At 38.8% G+C, this 23,157-nt stretch overlaps 3 protein-coding genes across 6 annotated transcripts; 2 read left to right on the forward strand and 1 right to left on the reverse strand.

Moving 5' to 3' along the window:
• Positions 1-1,710: 1,710 nt before the first annotated feature.
• LOC135638714 (probable LRR receptor-like serine/threonine-protein kinase At2g24230) lies at positions 1,711-5,119 on the forward strand. Its single transcript, XM_065152051.1, has 2 exons — positions 1,711-2,068; positions 2,150-5,119. Exon 2 carries the CDS (start codon positions 2,269-2,271, stop codon positions 4,825-4,827), a length of 2,559 nt encoding a protein of 852 aa, XP_065008123.1. The 5' UTR covers positions 1,711-2,068; positions 2,150-2,268; the 3' UTR covers positions 4,828-5,119.
• Positions 5,120-9,553: 4,434 nt separating this feature from the next.
• LOC135638866 (uncharacterized) lies at positions 9,554-13,493 on the reverse strand. Of its 4 annotated transcripts, none has more exons than XM_065152581.1 (5): positions 13,279-13,493; positions 12,763-13,178; positions 10,270-10,489; positions 9,874-10,182; positions 9,554-9,792 (listed from the first exon to the last, which is right to left on the reverse strand). In XM_065152581.1, exons 1-5 carry the CDS (start codon positions 13,382-13,384, stop codon positions 9,713-9,715), a joined length of 1,131 nt encoding a protein of 376 aa, XP_065008653.1. In that variant the 5' UTR covers positions 13,385-13,493; the 3' UTR covers positions 9,554-9,712. The 4 variants fall into 4 exon arrangements, with proteins under 4 accessions (XP_065008653.1, XP_065008600.1, XP_065008531.1 ...); XM_065152528.1 differs by having other exon boundaries at positions 9,554-9,795; XM_065152459.1 differs by having other exon boundaries at positions 9,874-10,489.
• Positions 13,494-15,720: 2,227 nt separating this feature from the next.
• Positions 15,721-22,542, forward strand: LOC135639062 (eukaryotic translation initiation factor-like). Its single transcript, XM_065152829.1, has 9 exons — positions 15,721-16,087; positions 16,887-16,958; positions 17,222-17,317; positions 17,598-17,804; positions 19,807-19,901; positions 20,144-20,231; positions 20,329-20,679; positions 20,766-21,008; positions 21,276-22,542. The coding sequence occupies exons 1-9, from the start codon at positions 15,905-15,907 to the stop codon at positions 22,296-22,298; spliced, it is 2,358 nt and encodes a 785-aa protein (XP_065008901.1). The 5' UTR covers positions 15,721-15,904; the 3' UTR covers positions 22,299-22,542.
• Positions 22,543-23,157: the final 615 nt, after the last annotated feature.

Genomic DNA, 23,157 nt, shown 5'->3' on the forward strand with positions numbered 1-23,157 from the left:
TTATAGAATGACTGGTTTTTCCATGGCCAAGCCAGACAAGTTCGATGGGAGCATAGAAGTCCACCAAAACCAAACAGTTAAGAGGTTTAGAGCTACAGCTGAAAGAAAAAAAGTCTCGGACTTTAAATGTTGGAGAATGGGACAATCAACTTGCTCTCAAGAAATAGATATGTTTGATGGGGAATCAAGAAAAAGGAAACAGTAGCTTTCGACTATGTATCTGTTTATGAAATGACTGGTTCTTTCATCACCAACCTGACAAGTCCACTGGGAGCCCTAGAAATCTGGGAAAACAAAATAATTAGAGTTACAATTAGAAGAAAATTCATGGAAGAAATGTATTGAATCTTTTCTTTTCTATCACCAAGCTAGAAAAGTCCAATGGAAGCCATATAAATCCAGCAAAAGCACATAATTAAAGTTGCAATCCAAAACAAAAATCTTTGACTTGGTTTTGGTGAAGAAAGCATTCTATTTGATGATAAATCAAGATAAAAAGTCAATAGTTTTGAATATTTTTCAGTGTACCTCTTTTTTCATTGGCAGTCCAGTGAGAGCCATATAAATCCTGCAAGACCAGATCATTAGAGTTGCAATCAAAAGAAAAATCAACTTGGTTGTGAGCTTTCACCAGCTCTGTAATTTCGATTGGTAACAAGAAGAGGGAGCATTAGGGAAACTCCCATTAAGCTTTGTGATCCAAGTCTATTACAACCTCACAAATTTCTGACAAAGGCTTCAAATGCATTTAGCTTTTAATATCTGCCCAGAAGAAACATGGCACCATCACCAATCTTGCATGCTATCCAACAGAGTGTGGTATGTGTTGCCACAGCAGGTGGTGGTGCTGTATCAGGCATTGCAGAAAGCAGACTTTATTCAGAACATCAAGCTCATGATGAAAGTTCATTTTTCTCTCCCTTACTGGTGAGCTCATGATGAAAGTTCTCAAAGGTTGGAGTTCACATCTCCCACACATGATGACAAGTATGATACCAAAGAAATGCATCTCACTGGATCCATATTCCCACAGATACAACAGTATTATACTGTCTGATGCTATCAACTCTCACAGAGACATTCAGGCCCCCATGGTAATACTATTGACCAAGAGACATTATTATTTTGCCACAAGGCTATTGGATAAATAAGATATTCATCAACCAGCAAAGTCCTCAAATTACATTATACACCCAAATATTTTAATTTTTTTTCCTAGCTAATTCCTTTGTCTTTTTATTGGTATATAGGAGACATCAAGACTGAGTATGCTATCATAGATTAGTTGGTTCATTTGGTCAACCAAAACAAACTTCCATGAGAGTTAAAGCTTTAAGAGCACAGTTTAAGAAGTAATTTATTGTTCTTGAATGACACTCATGTATTAGTTTATACTGCAAGCATAAATTGTAGCCCACAAACAATGCTCACAAAAAAAATCATTAATTTTCTTCCTATGGTTTCTTGTTTGTGTGTCTTGGATCTGATCACATTCAAAGCCAAATCTAATACATTTGAAGGTTGTATAAGATTCATAGTCACAGTATATTATTTTTCTTGATCAAATTGCAAGTTATCAGGAAAAAACCAGAGACTGGGCTTTGGATTGCAACTTTACTTTGAGTTGTATTCTCAGGATGAATATGAAGTTGGCTTTTGTTGGGTCCATCTCCTTTGGATGCTTCCTGCTAAAGCAAACACTACTATCTTTGACCATTGAATGCCTAGTTAGTGCTCCAAACATATTTCCAGTGGTAGCTGTGACTCTCCAACTGAACCAATAAATTCCTCCATTACCATCACCTTTAATTCCACCTCCTCAATTTACTCTGTCTCCCTCCCTCCCTGTGAGTGACCAGCTTTGTTGTGCCCTTCACAGGCCAAAGGTGTGCAACTTCATGACACTGTGTCTTTTGCATTAGCCTCCATGTCAAGACAATCTTGAGCTCCCACACACTGCTCAAAAGAACAAAGAAAGCTCCTTTTTCGTTCCAAGCTCAGAGGCGCGAATGGTGGGGCTTGGCACCTCGAAGGTGCTTCAAAAATTGGAACCTTTTGATGCCTAAAGGTGCCCGTCTACCCTAATCATCTCTTTAAGTTGCGTCTCCTTTCCTGTTACTTCGTTTTCTGAACCATTGAAGTGTTGCAGAGATGGTGGATGCAGAGCAGGAGGAAGGGAGGAGATGAAGAACAGCATCTTTTCATGACCGAAAAGCAACCCATCTCTTGTTTGCTTGCTCTTCGTTGGTTCTTAATCCTTCGCACCTAATGGGCGTCGGGTTCTTTGCCTTCTACCTCTCGATAACTCTTCTGCTGAGGTGCTTGGCGTCGCAGCAGCCGAACACAGACGCCGCCTTCGTCTCTGAGTTCTTCCGGCGGATGGGGGTGGCGCCCTCCTCCACCAATGGCAACTCCTCCCAGGTTTGCTCATGGAGTGGGGTCTCCTGCGATGGCCAGACCGAGAGAGTCGTCAGCTTGGTGGCTCCCGGCTTCGGGTTCGCCGGCCCGATCCCGGAAATCACTATCGGAAAGCTCAGCGTACTCCGAGTCTTGGATCTCGGCGACAACAACATCACTGCTCTTCCTTCAGACTTCGGGGAATTGAGTGGTTCCCTCAGAAGCCTCAACCTCTCCTCGAACGAGATCGCGGGGCCGCTTCCGACCAACATCGGCAACTTCAAGCGGATGGAAAGCCTCGACCTTTCGCGCAACCGGTTCTCAGGGGAGATCCCGAGCGAGGTCCGCTCACTGTCGAGCCTGCGGGTCCTCAATCTCAGCAAGAACTCGTTGGAGTCGAGCATTCCGAACGCCATTCTCGGATGCGTCTCCCTGGTTGCAGTTGATCTTTCCAGCAACAGGTTGAGCGGGAGCGTCCCCGATGGATTTGGCGCCACTTTCGCAAACCTAAGCACCTTGGATCTCTCAGAAAACGAGATCAGCGGAAAGATGCCAGATTTATCCGGGTTGAATTCGATCACCTATCTCAATCTCTCTGGCAATCTTCTCCGGGACTTGGATCTCGGGGGAATCCGAGGCCCGTTGCAGGTCATCGACCTTAGCAATAACCAGTTCCATGGCCTCATCTCCCAGGTGAACACCAGCTCCATCTCCACTTGGTCTTCTCTGGTTTACCTTGACGTGTCGATGAACGAGCTCACCGGAGAGTTCTTCTCCGGTCTGAGGGATTTGAGGTCACTAAAGCATCTCAATCTTGCATTCAACAAGTTCTCCAGCCAAGAATTCCTTCACATAGAAATGCCTTCTGCCCTACAGTATCTCAACTTGTCCAAGACCAATCTCACCGGCCAAATTCCACCTGGGATCTCTCAATTGCATGACCTGAAGGTGTTTGATGTTTCGCAGAATCATATCACTGGCAAGATCCCTGAGCTAAGCACTGGGAACCTGCAAGTGATAGACCTTTCAGTGAACAATCTCACAGGTAAAATCCCAGAGTCCTTGCAACAGAAGCTATCCAGTATCGAAAGGTTCAACTTCTCCTACAACAATCTCACTTACTGTGCCGAGAAATTTTCGCCGGAAACACTCATTTCGTCATTCATTGGGTCACAAAGTGACTGCCCCATTGCAGTCAATCCAGATGGTGTTGGATCCAAGGGTAGCAAACGCAGGGCTCTCAAGCTAGGACTGGCCATAGCTTTCTCGGTGTTCTTTTTGTTTGCAGGGCTCATCTGCCTTGCCGTTGCATGGCGAAGGAGGGGGAAATCCTGGGCAATTAAGCAACCGTTGTTCAAAGAGGAGCAAAATGTCTCCGGCCCCTTCCGCTTCCAGACCGATTCGACTACTTGGGTTGCCGATGTCAAGCTTGCTACTTCGGTGCCTGTTATCATCTTCGCGAAGCCATTACTGAACTTTACCTTTGCTGACCTCTTGAGTGCAACCTCCCATTTTGATCAAGGAACCTTGTTGGCAGAGGGAAAGTTTGGACCAGTCTATCAAGGATTTCTACCTGGAGGAATCAATGTTGCTGTGAAGGTCTTGGTTCATGGATCAGCAGTGACAGACCAGGAAGCTGCCAAAGAGCTTGAGCGGCTAGGCCAGATCAAGCACCCCAATTTAGTGCCCTTAGCTGGTTACTGCTTAGCCGGGGATCAAAGGATTGCTATATATGATTACATGGATAATGGAAACCTACAGAATCTACTTCATGATCTACCACTGGGTGTGCAGTCAACTGAAGATTGGACTAGTGATACATGGGAGCAAGATAATGCCGATGCGCAAAGCATCACGACGGAAGGGATGACTACTTGGAGATTCCGACACAATATTGCATTAGGTACTGCAAGGGCATTGGCATTTCTCCATCATGGATGTTCTCCCCAGATAGTTCACAGAGATGTGAAGGCAAGTAGCATCTATCTTGACTCGGCACTGGAGCCTAGGTTAGCTGACTTTGGACTATCATGTTTAGTTGGGGCTAGCATGGAGGGTGAATTGTCTCAAGGATCACCAGGTTATGCTCCTCCAGAGTTCTCTGAGCCAGAAAATGCATCTGCAACAACGAAATCCGATGTTTATGGGTTTGGGGTGGTGCTGTTTGAGCTTCTTACAGGGAAAAAACCAATTGGAGATGAATATGCTGGAGACAAAGAGACCACTTTAGTCGGTTGGGCGAGGGCTTTGGTTAGAAGAAACGAGCTCACAAGATTAGTTGATCCAAAGATTCGTGAAACGGGACCGGAGAAACAAATGGAGGAAGCACTAAGAATTGCCTATCTATGTACAGCTGACTCGCCATCGAAGAGGCCATCCATGCAGCAGATTGTTGGTCTTCTGAAGGACATTGAGCCTGCCACAATTTAGCATTGAATTGTTCAACACTTCCAACTTCGATTCAGATTTCAGGTCTTTGCTCTTCTCTTTTCTCACTTGTTTTCTGCTGTCTCCACTACATCATCTGAACAAAGGGCATGCTATCACACTCGGGTCACATTCTCTATTAACCTTCTATGAACTACTTCATGTATCTCTACATTGGACAATCCTTTCATCTATGACAAATTAGGTACTGTCCCTTAAAGCTACTAGAAAAGCAACCTTCAATATAACCCTCTGTTCCCTTGTCAATGATACATATTGCTCTTTTAACCTCAAATGACAACCACTGACTTGTCCCTGACTAGTGAAGATTGCAACTGTTTTTTTTTTTTTGGCTTGGCAGATGTCTTTATCAACACATGGGATGTCAATTCTTATCATGAATAATAATGAAAAATGAATCAGAGCTTGCTCAGCATAATTAAGGCATTGTTTATGCATTCAAGTCATCTGGACTTTGCGAGCGAATTCTTAATATAATAGAAATAAATATGAAGTGAAAAAAATTAATATGTACATATATATATATATATATATATATATATATATATATATATATATATATTCACTGTTCTATGTTGTCAAAACTTTAGGTTTTTTTTTTTTTCAAGCATGATTTTTCTTTGTATCAGTTAATGAATTAAAATGTTGACTAAAACCCCAAGTTTGTCAACTATGATAAGTTATTCTTCCAAGTAGTAATAATCAATCAATCTACTGGGCCCATAGCATGTCATACTCCACAAAGCAAGCCAATGAGCAAATTTTGTTGAATCTTCCACTCATATCTTAAACTCTGGGCCTCTTGGCATCCAAGTGGGAGAATTGACTATCCACCATCTATTATAATTAGTCAATTAGATAGCCTCCAAGCAATCAATATCAACCCACCCGTGGATAAATTTTAGAGATAAAGCCTCTACAAGTTGATGTTTTTAGTTGAAATACTATGTGCACCAGTGACAACAATGATCTTGAAATCCCTGATGACATGGATACTTGTTTATATTTTTATGTCGGAAAAGAACTGTTTTGTCTTTACTGACTATGCTTCTTCTGCATGCATGTGTTTATGAAATACTTCCAAATTACAAGGTAAGATCTCTCTATTGGAAAGTAAGCTCATTCCAGTTTGCTACAAGGAATAGTTGTGATGAATGCATTATACCTTATTCATTTTCCTTGTTCATTAGATCTTGTCTTGTCACACAACAACCAGTATCTTGTCTTCTTGTTGATTCATCAGTCAAGGAAGAACTACCTCTGATTGATGCTTTGCTCCTTAGTGGTGTTCGGTTCAATAAATTCCTGTCTTCTACTTTGGTAAGAAAAGATTTGGCACGAGTACTTATGATGGCAAACCAAACACACTTGCTGGTGGCTTGGTTGGTGTACATGGTCGATGTCTTTGACTTGGATTAGCATTTCAAGATGGTTCTTGGTACTATTTAAGAAGTGGGAATACCTAAATGATTCCTTGACCTTGTCTTTGTCCTAGTCTTTTCTTGAAATCTATCATTCAATCAAGTGTCCATTCTCTCTCCTTTTTTTTCTATTCAACACAGGGGAGACATAATAGCAGCAATACCACCAAGAAAAGGGAAAAAAATAGAAAGAATTCTCTGAGTTGAATTCCTGATATCAATCAATCCCATCAGAGACAGTATTCTCGAGTGTTTCAGACAGGCATTTGTAAGGGGTGTAGTAATAGTGGGAACAAAATGGTTGGTGAATCAGGCATGAGTCTATCATAAATTCTACTTTTTGGTGGTCAATGGAGAACACCATGCAGTGAATAGGAGACTTGCAATAGGAAGGACTTGTCAAGCATAAAACACAGTTCAGTAGACAGTTTTCTTCTTCTTCTTAGTTCCTATTGAGCTTGCTTGTGGGGATTGGAGACTTGCAATGGAGGTTTCTATTATTTGGACTAACACAGAGAGATGTCGGAATTGAATGAGTTATCACAGTGATTATTACCCACAATTGTTGGCAAAAAGATTATACCAAACTAATATATCATAATATGTTGGAATAAACATTATGCTTTATTTTATCAGAGACATCTTCCAACCCATGTATGAGATGAAAATTGAAAGAGGAACAAAAAAGGGATAACATGTATTGTGTTTTGTCCACATCTTATTAATTTAAGTTTTTGAGTTATGTTGATTTCTGATTTCATGTATGTTGTTGTTGATTGATTCGTTGATTTAAATTCCTCAACATGATATTAGAGTCAAGTTCACAAAAAAAAAAAAAAAGTGAGCCAAAAATTAAAAGAAATAGGTTGAGGAAGAGATTATTGACTTCAGTTCAGTAAAAGATGATAGATCAAGCTTGGTTTCAATTATCTTTGCAAATAAGAAGAAATTATCGACTCACTCGTGAACATAAGAAAAAATTCGAAATTAATATTGAAAGAAACAAATTGTTGCAGAAGAAATGGGAAGGTTGCAATGATTCATGAGGTCAATATTGTTGTAGCAGAAAGAAATCAAATTTCTTGCAATTGAATTAGATGAAATAAACAAAAACAAAAAAAGAAGTTGATGGTGTATATTAAATTTGATCTGTAATTTAGTAATTTAATCTTTTGAATTGCATTTGGTGTCCAATTTAACATATTGATTTAACTCATGACAGGTACTCATCCATAGTGTTTTTTATCAATCATATTAGGTAGGAGTAATTATATTAGTTTTATTTCTTTAACATTTTGGTCTTTAGATTTAAAAAATTTATATTGAAATATTTATAGTTATGAAAGTAAAACATATAACTTTATTTACCATAACATCATCTGTTTTACCAAGTTATATTGATGAACAAAAAGATAATTTTAGCATCTCAATTATGTTTCAGTAGTGACGGACGACAACGCCACTATGATCGTGAGTGTCTATTGTGGATGAGGAAAGAGAACGATGATAAAAAGTGAGGCAAAGGGAGAGGAGGAAAAGAACGATGTCGACGCTCTGTATCTGTGTTGACCCCAATAACATTGCGGGAAAGGATAGTGTCGTTCTTCATCTACATCACTGTAGATGTTGAGCGGTCCTTTCGTTACTCTCTATCTATGTTGACGTCGACGCAAATGTAGAGCAATGCTATCCTTCCTTACATTGAGTGTTCATATCTATGTCGTCATCCTCTTTATTTTTTTTCTTTGTATCATCTCTAATCGTCGCTCTCTCTTCTCATCCACAACAAACACTCACGACGCTTAGTGATGTTATTGTTTGTGACCATCGAAAGTTTAATTAAAATATTAAAATTATATTTTTGTCTCATGTTTTCATGTTTCCGTCGATAAAACCTACAACGTTAGGGTAAATGAAGTTAATTCCCTTATTTTCATAATCATAAAAATTTTAATATAATTTTTTTATATCTAAGAATTAATATACTAAATGTATAATTAGCTCTATCGAACTTATAATGATCGGCTGCCATCATCATGGTGGGTGACCGTCGCCGGGCTGACGTCGGAGGGCTTGGACTCGTAAAAGAGCGTCGAATAGCGATGGCGGTGACGATGACGATGACGATGAGGCCGGCCGGCGACGGGGCTGTACGACATCTTGTGTCGCTCGTGCAGCATCTCGTCGGAGGAGCTATACTCTCTCTCTCTCTCTCTCTCTCTCTCTCTCTCTCTCTCTCTGTGTGTCTCTGTGACTGACATCTGTCATGGAGCGGGTTTCTTGGCGCGTTTGATTCTCAAAGCCCAGCGGTGGGAACGGCTGTTAAAAGAGAAGAATGAACACTGGGGATTAATTTCAGGTTTTGCCAAGATGTCGTGGAATGGGCAGATTCTCCAACCACTTAATGGTGTAGAGGTGTTCACCATCAATGTCATTCAATTTTAAAACTTAAAAGATGATCGTAACTTATATTTTTTACACTTTTCTTCGCCTGCAACATTAATCAATCCATCTAAGCATAAGTTTACAGGCAGCCGCTCCACCGATGCGAAAAGAATTATGCATCATATACAGAAATAAAAAGAGTCAGTCCGCACTGCATAACTCGATTAGTCTGATGCATTTACCATTATTACCTTTGTAACTAACTAATCCCAACGACAGATAATATCGAATTATTTGGGGTTTCGCTATTTATTTGATTCCTCTTGAAAAATATTCGATAGCCCAACCAATGATGGGGTAGTGATGAGTGATCGTCGTGATGCTAAATGCCATCTTCCTTTTCCGATTCAAGCCTCTTCTTTATGAAAGCGAGAAGATCCAGTGACATATTTCATATCTATTTTTATTTTTTAAGGTCGTCATGTGCCTAAAATCATCTGACTAATTTCCTTCTCCTGCAGCGAATGTTTTGTTGCTATTTTACTTGCAATTTCTTTTTGTCTGTGTAGATTCATCCTGATGAACACCTTCTCGTCTTTCCGTTCCATAGGGACAAAGCATCGGTTCCATCAAGATTACATGGAAAAGCTTCCTCCGGCCAGCCAACTATCAAGTAATTATAAGAACCAGTCAGAGAGGATGCCATCGTCCATACGTTGATACGTTGTCTATAAACTTACATGTACATATGAGTCTTGTTACATATTATATCAATCTGCAGGAGTGATGACATGATCTCTTTATCACTAGCCTCCTAGGAACAATTGATTTATCTTTATCATCTATTCAACCCACAATCACAAAACTGAAAGCTCATTTGGCAGATCAAGATTAACATCAACTTGAAAACACCCAGGAAGATGTACCATTTATTAGCAAAAGTTAAGTTGGTCCACTAGATATCAGCATAACCATTCGGCATGATCCGTGCTCATTACCTTCTAATAGAAACTTAAGCAATAACTAAAGCATATAGGTGCACCAGTTTCTCGAGTGTTACACTAACAGCTAGCTGCTTTACCTCCCCCAGTTGCTGCTGTCCCTGTGATGCTGGCTGGTCGATCCTTCGCCTGCTCGTCACCTACTGATACAAACCTAAGCATTAACCATAGCATAGATGCACCAGTAACGTAAGTGCTACACTAAGAGTTAGCTGCTTTACCTTCTTCCCCAGTAGCTGCTGTCTCTGTAATGTTGGGCAGTTGATCGTCTTCCTTTTCCTTCTTTACAATGCTCTCCTTTTCAATCTCCACATTGTCTTTCTTAGCAGCCTCCTCTTTGATCTCCCTGTCATATGTTTGAATGGTGGCCCCTGCTAAACTGGAAGCCTTCGCCAGCAACTTCATCGGTGCCCTGTGTTTCTTCCCGCTGAGATGGGTGGTCATCATGATGTGGCTGTTGCATTTCACATTGCAGTGTTCGCACCAAAGGAAGGTCCCTTTCTGCAACACCTGGTGCATTTTCCCATCAACTGCAATATTCACAATTTTTGGTTCATTGTTCGGACTGCCCTCCTCATTAGCAACATCCATATCTGGTTGAGAACAGGTGTTCCCACCTTTCATCTTAGCCCCTGTTTTCACGGCCTGAAGTGCTGCTACTTTGGCTTTGTGTCTCTTCCCTTGGAGATGCTCGTTCAAAGCCATTTCACCAGTTGCTGTAACCCGACAGAGAGCACAACCCCAGTCCTTGCTGGCTAGCCTTGGGGCCTTATTGGGTGTTGCATTTGCTGCAACCTTCCTCTTTTTTTCACTGATCATATCATCTGATGGTTGGACCTACACCAAAAATTAAGAACAGTTTTGTGCTTTACTGATGATCGATATCACCTTAGATGTGAAATGTTTAGATGACACAAGTTTTGTGCCGGATGTGGTAACCATGGAACATTGGGCATTTTTATAAATATTTACAAATCCAAGTAAAGAAGAAATTGCAGATGAAAGATGAAATGTTCTTCAAACAGAACTAGACCATTGCAATACTTTCCGGTCACACCCAGAGTTGGAGTTCTAAATGAATTTTAACAGAAAGAACAAAAACAATAATAGCATTATCTTCATTTCTTACCTGGGCAATGACCATCTCTTCGGGCACACAGGTACTTAACAAGCACACTAAATATGGGGGCCAAGCCAGTTGGCACAAGTCGAGAACGGGCTTGGTCATGTGTTGTTACAAACAAAGGCCAAACGATTGCAGCATATGTGGCAATCTGCTATCCAGGTTAAACGAGTGGAAAAAATCCCCCTACTAGAGGACTAAAGTTTCTAATTCATTGACATCATTTGTCATCCATATCCAAAAATGTATATGCTTTAACATCAACCTGCCTTTTCTTATTCGCATAATTTAGTCAAATAAACAACCAGCAAAATTTACACCTCATGTACTTCTATGAATGCTCACCCATCTATATCTATATATCCACTCACCTTACTGAAATTCCAAAATGTGAGTATCATAACAGCTACATGTAACTTAATCTAAGATCCAAAATGCTAGCGTCAACTGTTATTTCCTATGCCAACTTTGTGTTGGCATAGGAATCAACTGAAGTCTTGTTATACCAAGACCCACTATTGGATGCATTCTTCTAAGTCATGGCACATCTGCCTTTTTCTTTTCAGATATTGTTGTTAATCTGATTTCATTGGTACTTTTACATCCACCACACTTGGCTTTTCTCTAAAGAATAACGATATCAATTAACATCTTATGCCAAAAGTATGTTTACATAGGATAGTGTACAAAAAGATATATGACATGGCAATTAGATATGTCAATTTAAGTTTAGTGTCCTTTCACATTTATAGGCTAGTTAGCTCTTGCTTGACCTTCTCTCCTTCGCTCTAATATCTCCAGCACAATCACTTGCTATCACATTTTTATTGTTATCATGTTTCATCATATGATAGTTGATCGTACAACTTAACTTCTTCCTAGCCTATGGAAAATGATCAACAGCAGATATCGTATCAAGGAGAGACAAGTAGATAATAGGCCCAAAGAAAAGGTTAACTTTCACTAATTCATGTCAAATAATCGTACATACTGTTTTACAACAACAAACTTATCCTATCTATAGATATATTTAACATAAAAATTTTGGAACAAAAACATTATTCCTTTGTACATCTAACATGCATTGCTTTTTTTTGTTTTTTTTTCTTCAAACATAATGATCTTCCAAATTAGAATAATTACATATTTATGTGATGAAGGCCTACCATAATGAAATTTTAACTTGCTTTTACTGTTTAAGGCCTTAATTGTTAGAAGCAAATATGGATGTCAGAGCAGATTTGAGCAAGCGGCAATATTTAAAAGTATAAAGAATATAAAGCAACAAGGAAGTACATAACTTATTCTAGGCTAAAAGAGTGAATTTAAGCACTAGAGTGTTCAGAGGCTCACTAACTTATTCTAGGCTGAAAGTTGTCAGCGAGAATGTTACAACAACAGAGCACAAGATGTTTGTCACTTGCGTAATTAGTACAAATAATTCCTTATATCTCGGCTGCATGCATTTATTACAGAAAAAGTATACTGAAGGAATAAAGATGGCAGTAATCCAGCTAGTCCAAACAAAATCATAAAAATAATTATGATGTGAATTTCTGAAACTGTGTCCTGAATGCAAACTAGAACAACTTGAGTTAATGGCATCCAAGTCCTATTATCTAAAAAGGCAGTTCACTTACTGCATAATACTGAGAATGCATCTTGTAAATAGATTTACATAAGTGGAATGTAGTAAACATGTCAACTCTAAAAGTAAGCAACATAAGCAAGCATAGCTAAAGACCAATGCTGTAGATGAAATCAAGAAAGCCCCACAAACCTAACAAGACAAAAAGAGAGGGGAAAAAACTTATATAGTTACTGAAAGAACGGAGGAATCTACAAACCTTATCTCCTGAGAACATTTTACCAAATATGCATCACGAGCAAAAATTTTACTCGACAATGACCCCGAGTAATAAGATGATTCATAAACAATTAAGAACCATAGTGTATGTGAACAAAGAGGAAGATTTCAGATAACAACCTCCGAATAAGATGTAGAGTTGTTGCTGTTCTGATCCAGATCCAGAGCGGGCATTTGTGAATCCTTTTTCTCTGTGATCATCGGTGGAGCGCCAAGGGTCCCAACCTCATCAGACCCAGCTTCAGGTGGAACCGTCAGCAGACATCGGCCATGTTCGCCCCTACGCTTCGGATCTGAAGCAACAGAAGCAAATTTCTTCTGGTCCCGTAACCTCTCCGTATGAGCCCTTGCCGTCGCCAGCTCCACCTCCAGTTCTCTCCTCACCTCCTCCTCAAGGATCCTCCTTGCCGTCATCTCCCTCAATATCTCCTCCCGGATCCGCTCCTTCTCGATCGCTCGCTGGAGAGGGTTCATCAGCGATATCGGCGCCGCTTCTCTAGCCCTCGCGAGATCTCCGGAAAAGCCGAGGAAGCTCACTAGCGATAGATGCATGTGGAACATATCGAACCTTCTTGAACACGATAACAGAAACAAAAATCGTCGAAGAGCCAAGTCATGAGGATCCAACCCCCGTACCTCTTAACGGTCGCTCCCTGATGTGTCCATCGGCGCAGAAGGAGAAGGGGTTTGCGGGAAGGCCGGACGGCTGATCCTCCTCGCCGGATCGACGGCGGAACTCCATGACGTCGACGAGATGAAGGGATTTGGTACGGTTCGGGCGACGATTAGGGCTCCAGAGGAAGAGAGCGATGAGTCTGTTTGATTCGGAGTTCTGCAGAGCCCAACGCGGAGAGGGCAATGACAAAAAAGGAGAGCTTCTTTAAACAAATAAAAAGCGAAGCGCGGGAGATGAGTGTTCGCGAGGGTGATTTAGTAAATACACGCTGATGGATATTTGCGACGATTTGATCTGAAAAGAGAGAAGATTCAAATCGGAGACCGAATCCGAACTCTCGGTAGGATGATTTGAGCCATCACATTCGAATCGAACGAACTCCAAATCCGAATCCGAATCCCTGGCCGGGTCACGAAAGGAGTTACGCCCACAATACGATACGGAGTTATGGATGGAGCTGTTCATGGAGACAAATCAAATCGACTCCGAATCCGAATTCTTGATGGGTTTGTATGGGGTTACGTGCAGAATTTGAAAATATTCAGATCCAAACGAGACGGAGTTACGCTTGGAATCCAAAAGAATTCGGGTCGGGTAAACCTCCAAATCGAATCCTCATCCGGATATTTGATGAATAGATTTATATCTATTCATCAAAGAAAAAAAGCAGCTTAGTGGTTTGTGTCTGTAAAATAAAGCAATGAGGAGTCTCGACTCAACAATGATCATTAGGAAGACATTAAGAATTGAATTAGTAAGATCATTGATGAATGAGTTGGACATGTCAAATATTATGTTCAATGAGGTAAGAGATAAAAGTGAATAGTGTTTGGAAAATTAATATCGATATATATAGATGAATCATAAATAATGATGCCGGTGGAGATTATTCATTCATTAACGATGATTGTGAAAACAAACGCTATATATAAATAAGCATTTCTATGTATAATCAAATGACTAATTGAGATTAACTTATAATAAAAATGAGACTTGTTCTACTCGATATACATTATTACCATAATAAAATAAAATGAAATACGTAGAACAGGACTTCTTATCGTTTAATTTATACAAGATATAGATGTTTTACGCTATCAAGTGAATTTTTTTATCCATTTAATCAAATTTACTTTTCTCTTCTAAGCATAACAACACTTAGAAAACAGTTAAGATTATATCAATCTCTTCTAAGTATAATACAGTAGGATCAAGATTAACTAAATATGTTCGAACCATTACTTTTAAAATATTAATATTAAATAAATAATATTATATTCATCTAAATATAAGCTTATGATTATCTAAGCTAATTATATATTATCTATTATAATTAATTATATTTAATATCCTAACCTTTATATTTTCAAAAGTTACACTATGATATCTATATTTATAAAAGTGAAATATTTAATCATATATACCGATAACTATATTAATAAAAATACTTATCACTAAGTATATGCTAACTTTGTCTTACTTTGATTTACCCATACGTGTTATATTTTTGTCAACAGATTTAACGATATAAGGAGAAAAAAAGGTTAAATATTTTATTTTTGTAAGTATAGGGATTTCAAATACAATATTTGAAAATATAGAAATTGATATGCTAAAATAATTAATTACATGAGATAATCTATAATTAATCATGATTATCTTCTAGGTTTAGAAAATTAAGTATAAGGATTTGAAGATTGTATATGGGCAAAATTATTTATTTGCAATCCAAAACAACACACACAAAAAAAAATATTCTTTAAGTTTTTAGATTAAAAATGATAGTGAAACGTCCTCCTCTCAAATCTTCACTATGCATGCTTCTAAAGAGAAAAACCTCATTTATCGTGAATGAAGGGGACAATGTAAAAAAACAAAATAAATAAATAAATAAATTCTATCTATATGTTTAAACTTTTAGTGTTAATTACGAATTTAAGATATCCCTTTTCATTGAATTAATATTTTTTTATGCCACTTGTTCTACATTGATAATTAAGTAAACTGAACTACTTGAGCAGACAAAAATAAATCTTTTGCACTAATTAAATAGGTTATATAATATAAAATTAATTGATAAAATACAAAAAGAATTATTCCATAACATGAACATTTATTGATAAGATAAATAAATATTGATGTGTTCCCATGCAAATACTCACGTGGAACAAGCACGGAAACGGCACGTGAACAGTGACGTCACCAATAATGGCTCGCATCAGTTATTCGACGGAAAAATTAAGGGTATTTTAGTCTAATCAACTTAAAAACCGCATCCGAGATGGAAACGCCCAAGGCGCGCCGCGGCATCAATGCGCTTCGATAAGTTGATCTCTACCCCTCTATGTTTATATAATTACGATATTGCTCGCCCAAAGCCATCCTGGGATAATAAGGGTTTCGATCCTCCCCTTCGTTTTGGCCCCCCTCTTCTCCGCCCTTCTCCGCCGCAGAGCGCGAAGGGCCTTCTCCCCGAGATCCTTCTCCTGCTCCTGTTGCCGTTTCGCTTCTGTCTCATCGTTCGGTCTTCTCGGCGTCGATCGAGACCGTAGCACCGCCCGCTCACAGAGAGTGATTTGTCGAGGTATGCAGTCGGATCCGGCGGTCATTAGCTTGAGACCTGGCGGCGGCGGCGGCGGCAACCGAGGCAGCAGACTTCTCGCCACCCGTTTCGATACCGGTGCCTTAGGAGCTGCTGCCTCTCTGAGCTCGTCTGATATTTCCGCCCTCCGGCCCCATGGCGGTGTGGGCCTCGCCTTGTCGCTCAAGGTCGATTGGAAGCCCCTTATTAATATAGTGTTTCTCTTCTTTGGGTACGGTTCATGGTTTTGATGTCGTGTGGTCGTTGGTGTTCTTGATTTCTTTGGGTGGATTCGATGTTTGGTTGACGGGATTTGTTAGACGTTGATCTGGTTTGTTTCTTTTACCTTGGAGCGAATTTTCTGTGGAAAAAAATGGGCCTTTGTTGGAAATCTGCAGTGTTTAGACAATTCCTCAGTTTTTCATATATGGAGATTCATTACAACATTTAGCTCAACAGAAGATTAAATCTGGCAGGAACTTTAGCATCTGAAATGCTTCCTGCACTTAAGTAGTGTGAAAGGTGATCGACGCTTTTGGCGTTTAATCATGATTGCAAACAGCTTTTGAGGATGTACCTTTTCTTTTGATTATTTCTTTTTTAATTTAATTTTTAAATTGGAATCATAAATTTGCAAGTACAACTTTCTGTAATTCTGTTTTATTAGATTGCAAGTATTGACCAGTTTATTTGCATTCAGAAAGAAGCGGTAACTTGAATCAGCTTTTCTCGAAATGATTGAATCTCAATTTTGACCTGAGATGCATGAAATAAGAATACAGATACTGTTTTTCTCTAGATAGTTGCGGTTTTATTCAAGCCAATTTCTGATGTTCGCTGTGCTCATTACTGATATGCATGAAGCCTTGTCTTGGGGTCACAGTTTGTTGTTCACAAGAAAGTAATTCTGTTTATAACTTCTTTTATATTTTAATTATTGGAGTAGCTACCACTATGATTCTTTATAATGTATAAATCTTCTGGCAGACTGGGGATTCAAGGTTTGAAAGCCGTGAGCGCATTCGTTACACAAAGGACCAACTTTTACAAGTCCGTGAGGTTTGTATAAATTTACATGCTGCTTAATATTTCCTAGGTTGATCATATGAGGTGGATATTCACACAGAGAAAAGGTTTTCTTTTTGTGTTATAATGAGTGTCTATCCTGCCTATAATGATGAATAGGGAATGACTTATCTTATATTAGACCCAATCTATGAGCACATTAGCTGGTTAATCTTCCATTTGAGTAAGCTCAGTTGTGTTTTCATCACTTTTATTTCAAAAATCTGCCTTTGCATTGACTTATTTTTTCTTGACAGCATGCTGAGACTTCTGAAGATATTTTGAAAATCAAGCAGGAGATTGAGGCTGATTTATCCATCGAGGATCAGACATGGGGCCACAGCGAGAATATTGTATGTTATCCTAGGTTTATGAATGGAATTGCAGACATTTTGCATGTAACCATCAATATGTAGTTTTTAAGAGTACATTGGAGCGGTTCTAACTGATGTCAGATATTTTGATCTCCTTCACCTATTTCCTCATAAAAAAGACATGAATTTCTAATTATTACTTGCTTGTTACTTCTAGACAATTTTTATTCTTGGTCACTGTTTTGATATTTTTAATATTTTAATTTCAAGCTTCTTAAACTTACTGCATGTATCATCTAATATTATATATGTTCTTCAGTTGCCAAGCCAATTACAGAGCCATTATTACGAACAAGACAATCGTGACTGGCGTGACCGATCAGGGCAGTTGTCTTCATTTAGAGATGAGAATCTTGACAACAAAGAATCAAATATCTCGAGTTCAAGAGTTGAAATAAACCAATTAAACAGGCAGGATCAACTGAACAGCCACTTCTCTTCAAAAGTCCAAGTTTCTTCTACCCAGGTAGACGAGTGTTCAGGAAGCTATAATTCTATTAATTTCTCATGCTGACTGGTAAAGTGATTGTTTGCTTGCTTGTATGTCATGTTTGTTTTGTGCTTTCTGGCTTGCTTCTTTCTTTGCATTACTCTTATCTTGTACAACTTGCATCCTAAATTAATAGGTTACTTCTCTGGATAATCTGTTGTTGTATGGTGAATTGTCTCTTTTTTATATTGAAGCTAATAAAGTTAAGGCAAATTGTGTTGATCAAGTTTTTTTCCATTTCCTCGATCAAGATCAACTGATTCAATCGTACAAATTGGGAATTTCTCCATTGTTTGTCATGCATTCCCTTCATAACTTCTATGAACATTATTCTTGATTTCTTAATATTTCATTGATGTTCTGAATTCTTCTTTATTCGAGGACATTTGTCATTCATGTGGTGCATCCCCAACTTTCAGTTCTTTAAATGGATCTAATTATATAGTTTTCTTGTGTTTTCCCCAGCTTAATTCAAAATTTGTTATTCTTCTCATCGTCGTAACTACCCTACCTGCTGAACCCATGACACACATAATGTTTGTACGTGTTTGAATTTGTGTGTCAAATGGCTTTTTTTATTGTTTCGAGAGCAGAAAATCGAGAAGACATCTGCACATTATTCACTGCAGTACTTGGTTGTTAAATACTGATTCATTTGTATTTATGTTCCTCTGTTTATTATATTAAAGTTAGCATCTCTTTCTAGAAGCTTCTGCCTTAACTCTCTGCATCCTTTCGTTGAGATATCGTCCATGGACAGGACCCAAAATTGGTTGGCAAACTCGTTTTTATTACCTTATATTCTATGCATCCTTAAGATTTACCTTAGGTCTCAGATGTCTTGTTATCAAGCAAAAGTGGAATTGTGCAGGAAGCATATTTGTTGATTTTGATCTTCCAGAGCATTAATTGGTATTTCAGTAACAATTAAGGACTCGTAGTTCCTGTACTAATTCATGATTGGCTCTAATCAAATTATGTACAGCATTGTGTCCTGTCTTGTTTATTTTTACAGAAGTAGCTATGCAGTCATATTTACCCTATACCTTTTGAACTAGAAACTAGAAAGAATAATGTAGGACCCCAAATCCATTTTCTTTGATGGTATGACTTTTATGTACCGGTACTTTTTTCAAATTCAATGATGATGAACAAATGATCCATTTGAGACAACATGTTTGTGTCAATGAGCTGCCAGCTGCCAGAAGTGAATTGATATGCACCAGAGCTCATGTTTATAAATATTGGGCTTTTTTCATTAATGAAGGGCCACTACCTACTTAATATCTTTCACAATTGCTAAGATAGATTGAATGGTTGTAGTTTTGATCAGTTGTATAGGAGCATTTTTCATTAGTGGTTCTAACATTTTCTCAAAATAGTTTTCTTATTCGGTTATAGCATTATACCTATGAGTTAAATGAGATTGATAGTCAAATAGTATTCTTAGAATAAATTACATTTTGTATGCTTCTATTGGCCTCAGAGAATTCACCATGGGATCTCAATTCAAGTGCTGCATGTTCTGTGAGCTCATTTTTATAAGCGTTGGACTGATGTGTCAAACATGTATGTCTATAATCTTTGGGCTACATTAGTTTGTTAGTGTAGATTAAGATTTTCTGTAATCATGTGTCATTATTTAAACAGGTTTTGCATATTTCTAATTTAATGAATATTGATTATTTTTTGGCTCTTGGGGGCTTGTGAGACATAATAATAAACAAAGAGACAGGATCCATGTGGGTGTCTATATTTATGGTTTGGAAATGAAATTATTTGCTTGATTTTGGAAATGCGTAAGGATCATGGCTTATAAACTGTTTTACATTTTTATATTCTTTTGAGGGACATTGCTTCTGTTCTTGTTAAAGGCCTGTGGGCTTGTTAAGCACTCTTTTTTTGTCGCTTATGCACTTTAACTCCCCTTTCTTGTTTGTATAAATAATATTTGGTACTTTTAATTGCAAAATTTCAGGCAGGGAAGAACACTCTAATCAAGGCTGAAGTACCATGGTCTGTTCGAAGAGGCAATCTTAGTGAGAAAGAGCGAGTCCTAAAAACTGTAAAAGGGTAATTGACCTCATTCTTTAGTTTAGCATTGTAAACTGTGGACCATGGACAATTAGTTATTTTGTAGTTTCTGTGCTTGTATGTATTGCTTACTTCTGGTTTGAGTTTTGCTATAGTTTTTTTTTGGGTAAAACCTCAAATACTGTTGACTCTATGTATTTTTTTTGCTGAAACATTCCCTACCTTTTGTTTTGCTTCGTAAATAAACACAACTAAAATTTCTTTTTATGAATTTTTTGTAGTATATTGAACAAGCTAACACCAGAGAAATTTGATATTCTCAAGGGTCAGTTAATTGATGCTGGAATTACGACACCTGATATCCTAAAGGTTCTTACCTTGCTTTAGTGTACAAAAAAATTCTTATGAGAGTTCATTTGTAGAGTTTACTTTCAAATTTAACTTGATAGACACTCTAATGCTGCAGGATGTCATTACTCTCATATTTGAGAAAGCTGTTTTTGAACCAACGTTCTGCCCCATGTATGCACAACTCTGCTTTGATCTCAATGAAAAGCTACTTCCATTTCCCCCTGAAGAAGTTGGTGGGAGGGAGATTACCTTCAAGCGTATATTGTTGAATAATTGCCAGGAAGCATTTGAAGGTGCTGACAATCTGAGGGCTGAGATAAGAAAGCTGAATGATCCTGACCAGGAAATAGAAAGGAGGGATAAGGAGAGAATGGTGAAACTTCGTACTCTTGGTAACATTCGCCTTATTGGTGAACTGCTTAAGCAGAAGATGGTCCCAGAAAAAATTGTCCATCATATTGTTCAGGTAAGTTTCCTGCGTAGTAAATCTTTTTCTGTTTACTGTGGATAATTATGAGCCTCTTTACATTCTCACACTCCCTTTGCAAGCAGGAGCTGCTGGGGCATGATAGCAAATCCTGTCCTGCTGAGGAGAATGTCGAAGCAATCTGCCAGTTGTTCAACACCATTGGTAAGCAGTTGGATGAGAGCCCCAAGTCTCGGCGTTTCAATGATGCCTATTTCAATCGCCTGAAAGAGCTGACAACCAATCCCCAACTTGTGTCTCGTCTAAGATTTATGGTCCGTGATGTGCTTGACATGCGTGCCAACAACTGGGTCCCTCGCCGTGAAGAGGTAAGTTGTCCAACTCTTTCTAGCCATTTCCAGTTGCAGGTTTAGCATTCCATTCTTTTAATACATGTAAAGCGAACAACATTCTTTAAAACTAAGGAAGTTTTATAAGCTTACAAATCTTATTCAAGAATTGCTAAACAAGATATATTCTATTGCATGCCCTCAGGAGAGATATCAATGGGCAGAAACTGATTTTGGTTGATCTAAAAAAGAATTGCACAATGCTATTGGTTTTCTTTAATATGTTTGCCTAACCCGGTTTTGCAGGTAAAGGCCAAGAAGATCACCGAAATCCATAGTGAGGCAGAAAAGAATCTTGGGCTGCGTCCTGGGGCAACTGCAAGCCTCAGAAATAGTCGCAATGCTGGTAGTCTAGGGAGTGTCAGTCCTGGTGGTCTTCCAGTTAGTCGACCTGGAACAGGAGGAATGATGCCTGGGATGCCTGGAGTGAGGAAAATGCCTGGGATGCCTGGTCTAGATGGGGACAATTGGGAAGTTCAACGGAGCAAGTCTATGCCCAGGGGTGATGCTAGAAGTATGCAGGGTCCTCTGGCGGCCAAGTCATCCTCCATCAACCCTAAATTATTACCCCAAGGTAGTGGTGGCCGGATAGCTGGTGTGACTAGTGCATTGTTGCAGGGCAACGGTCCACTCTCTCGTCCTTCTGGTCTCGTCACTGCCGCAACAGGTTCTACATCACAAAAGCTGCCCTTGAGGCCTGTTGGCCAAGTCCCGACTCCTTTGATCCCAGATAAGCCAGTGTTGACTTCAAAGTTTAATCCTAATGAGCTGCATAAGAAAACAGTTGCTCTTCTGGAAGAGTATTTTCACATCCGCCTTCTAGATGAAGCACTTCAATGCATAGCGGAACTCAATAGCCCTGAATACCACCCAGAGGTTGTCAAGGAAGCCATAAATATGGCACTGGAGAAGGGTCCTTCATGTGTGGAACTTGTTGTCAAGCTTTTGGAATATTTAATAGTTGAGAAGATTTTTGCTCCTAGGGATTTGGGGACAGGTTGCTTGCTTTATGCTGCAACTCTTGATGACATCGGCATTGATTTACCAAAAGCACCTATCTTTTTTGGTGAAGTGGTTAGTAAACTGGTTCTTGCTGGTGGTGTTGATTTCAAGGTGGTGGAGGAAATTCTCAAGAAGGTTGAAGATTCCAGGTTTCAGGCAACAATATTTGATGTTGTGGTAAAAGTTGTTAAAGCAAGCCCAAATGGTCAGACTGTATTGAGTGGCCAGGAAGCCATGGTTAGGGCTTGCGAGAAGCTGTTATCCTGAAATCTAGTTCTGGTGGCTGCCCGTTAAAGTTTCTTTTCGAAAGGAGTTCCCAAGTTTTTTCCTGTTCCATTTTCCTTCCTTTTATTCATCGTCATCATTTTGCCTGAGCTTCATAAGTTCTAGCTGAGTATCCGAGTAAAAGACAATGAAGTTTTGCGAGGTGTATATCTCTGTGAGTTGACATCAATGTTCATTATTGACTCGAGAAGGAAAAAGATGCCATGAGAAAGGAGCCTTTAGCTGACATTGGCTGCTATATTTCATGATGATGTTTCTCTTGACTTTCTGCCTTATTTTTTTCATAATTAGTTCTAAGGTAGTCGAATTCCTATTTCTTTTTCATCTGTTCTGTTGTAGCACTCCTTGAGATCTCATAGAAGGCTATGAAAGCCGAACTCACCAATTGTTCTCAACTTTGACAGCTTTCAAACTAGATGCTATTGTTTGGTGGATGTAACTTTCCTTTTACCCACTCGACCTTGGTATAGACAGTCGATAACGCTGTAACAAATGCATCGAGCATCTTTTATACTTTTAGCAGGCAGAAACCCTTGAAGCTTCTCCATCAAGTCTTTTATTTATTTTTGTTATTTTTCTTGCACACCATACTAAATGCTGCTTATTGAATTATTATTTTTCTTAGAAAGCCATTGTTGAAAGAAGATCGATTAAGACTTGTTTATTGTTCTTCTAATTTGTGATTTTTTGCTCTTCTATTCCAGTTAAACATTTCATCCAGAAATTGCCGAGGACATGTTGCCCAAGTCAAGTCAATGTATGTGTGCAAAGAGAATAGTAGTATTTATTGTAGGAAAAATTCATAAGATATACTGATTTTTTTTTAATTATACCTCTTTAG

Source organism: Musa acuminata, chromosome BXJ1-1 (assembly GCF_036884655.1).
Source record: "Musa acuminata AAA Group cultivar baxijiao chromosome BXJ1-1, Cavendish_Baxijiao_AAA, whole genome shotgun sequence".
Classification (NCBI taxonomy): domain Eukaryota; kingdom Viridiplantae; phylum Streptophyta; class Magnoliopsida; order Zingiberales; family Musaceae; genus Musa; species Musa acuminata.

Excerpts from the sequence above, each read along its gene's own strand:
- LOC135638714 (XM_065152051.1), top strand. The coding sequence starts at position 2,269 with ATGGGCGTCGGGTTCTTTGCCTTCTACCTCTCGATAACTCTTCTGCTG.
- LOC135638866 (XM_065152396.1), bottom strand. The coding sequence starts at position 13,384 with ATGGAGTTCCGCCGTCGATCCGGCGAGGAGGATCAGCCGTCCGGCCTT. Across the intron at positions 10,490-12,762 it reads ACTCTACATCTTATTCGGAG|GTCCAACCATCAGATGATAT; the intron begins GTTGTTATCTGA and ends TTTTTGGTGTAG. Across the intron at positions 9,796-9,873 it reads AGCAGCTACTGGGGAAGAAG|TAGGTGACGAGCAGGCGAAG; the intron begins GTAAAGCAGCTA and ends GGTTTGTATCAG.
- LOC135639062 (XM_065152829.1), top strand. The coding sequence starts at position 15,905 with ATGCAGTCGGATCCGGCGGTCATTAGCTTGAGACCTGGCGGCGGCGGC. Across the intron at positions 17,805-19,806 it reads TCCAAGTTTCTTCTACCCAG|GCAGGGAAGAACACTCTAAT; the intron begins GTAGACGAGTGT and ends GCAAAATTTCAG. Across the intron at positions 20,680-20,765 it reads TTGTCCATCATATTGTTCAG|GAGCTGCTGGGGCATGATAG; the intron begins GTAAGTTTCCTG and ends CTTTGCAAGCAG.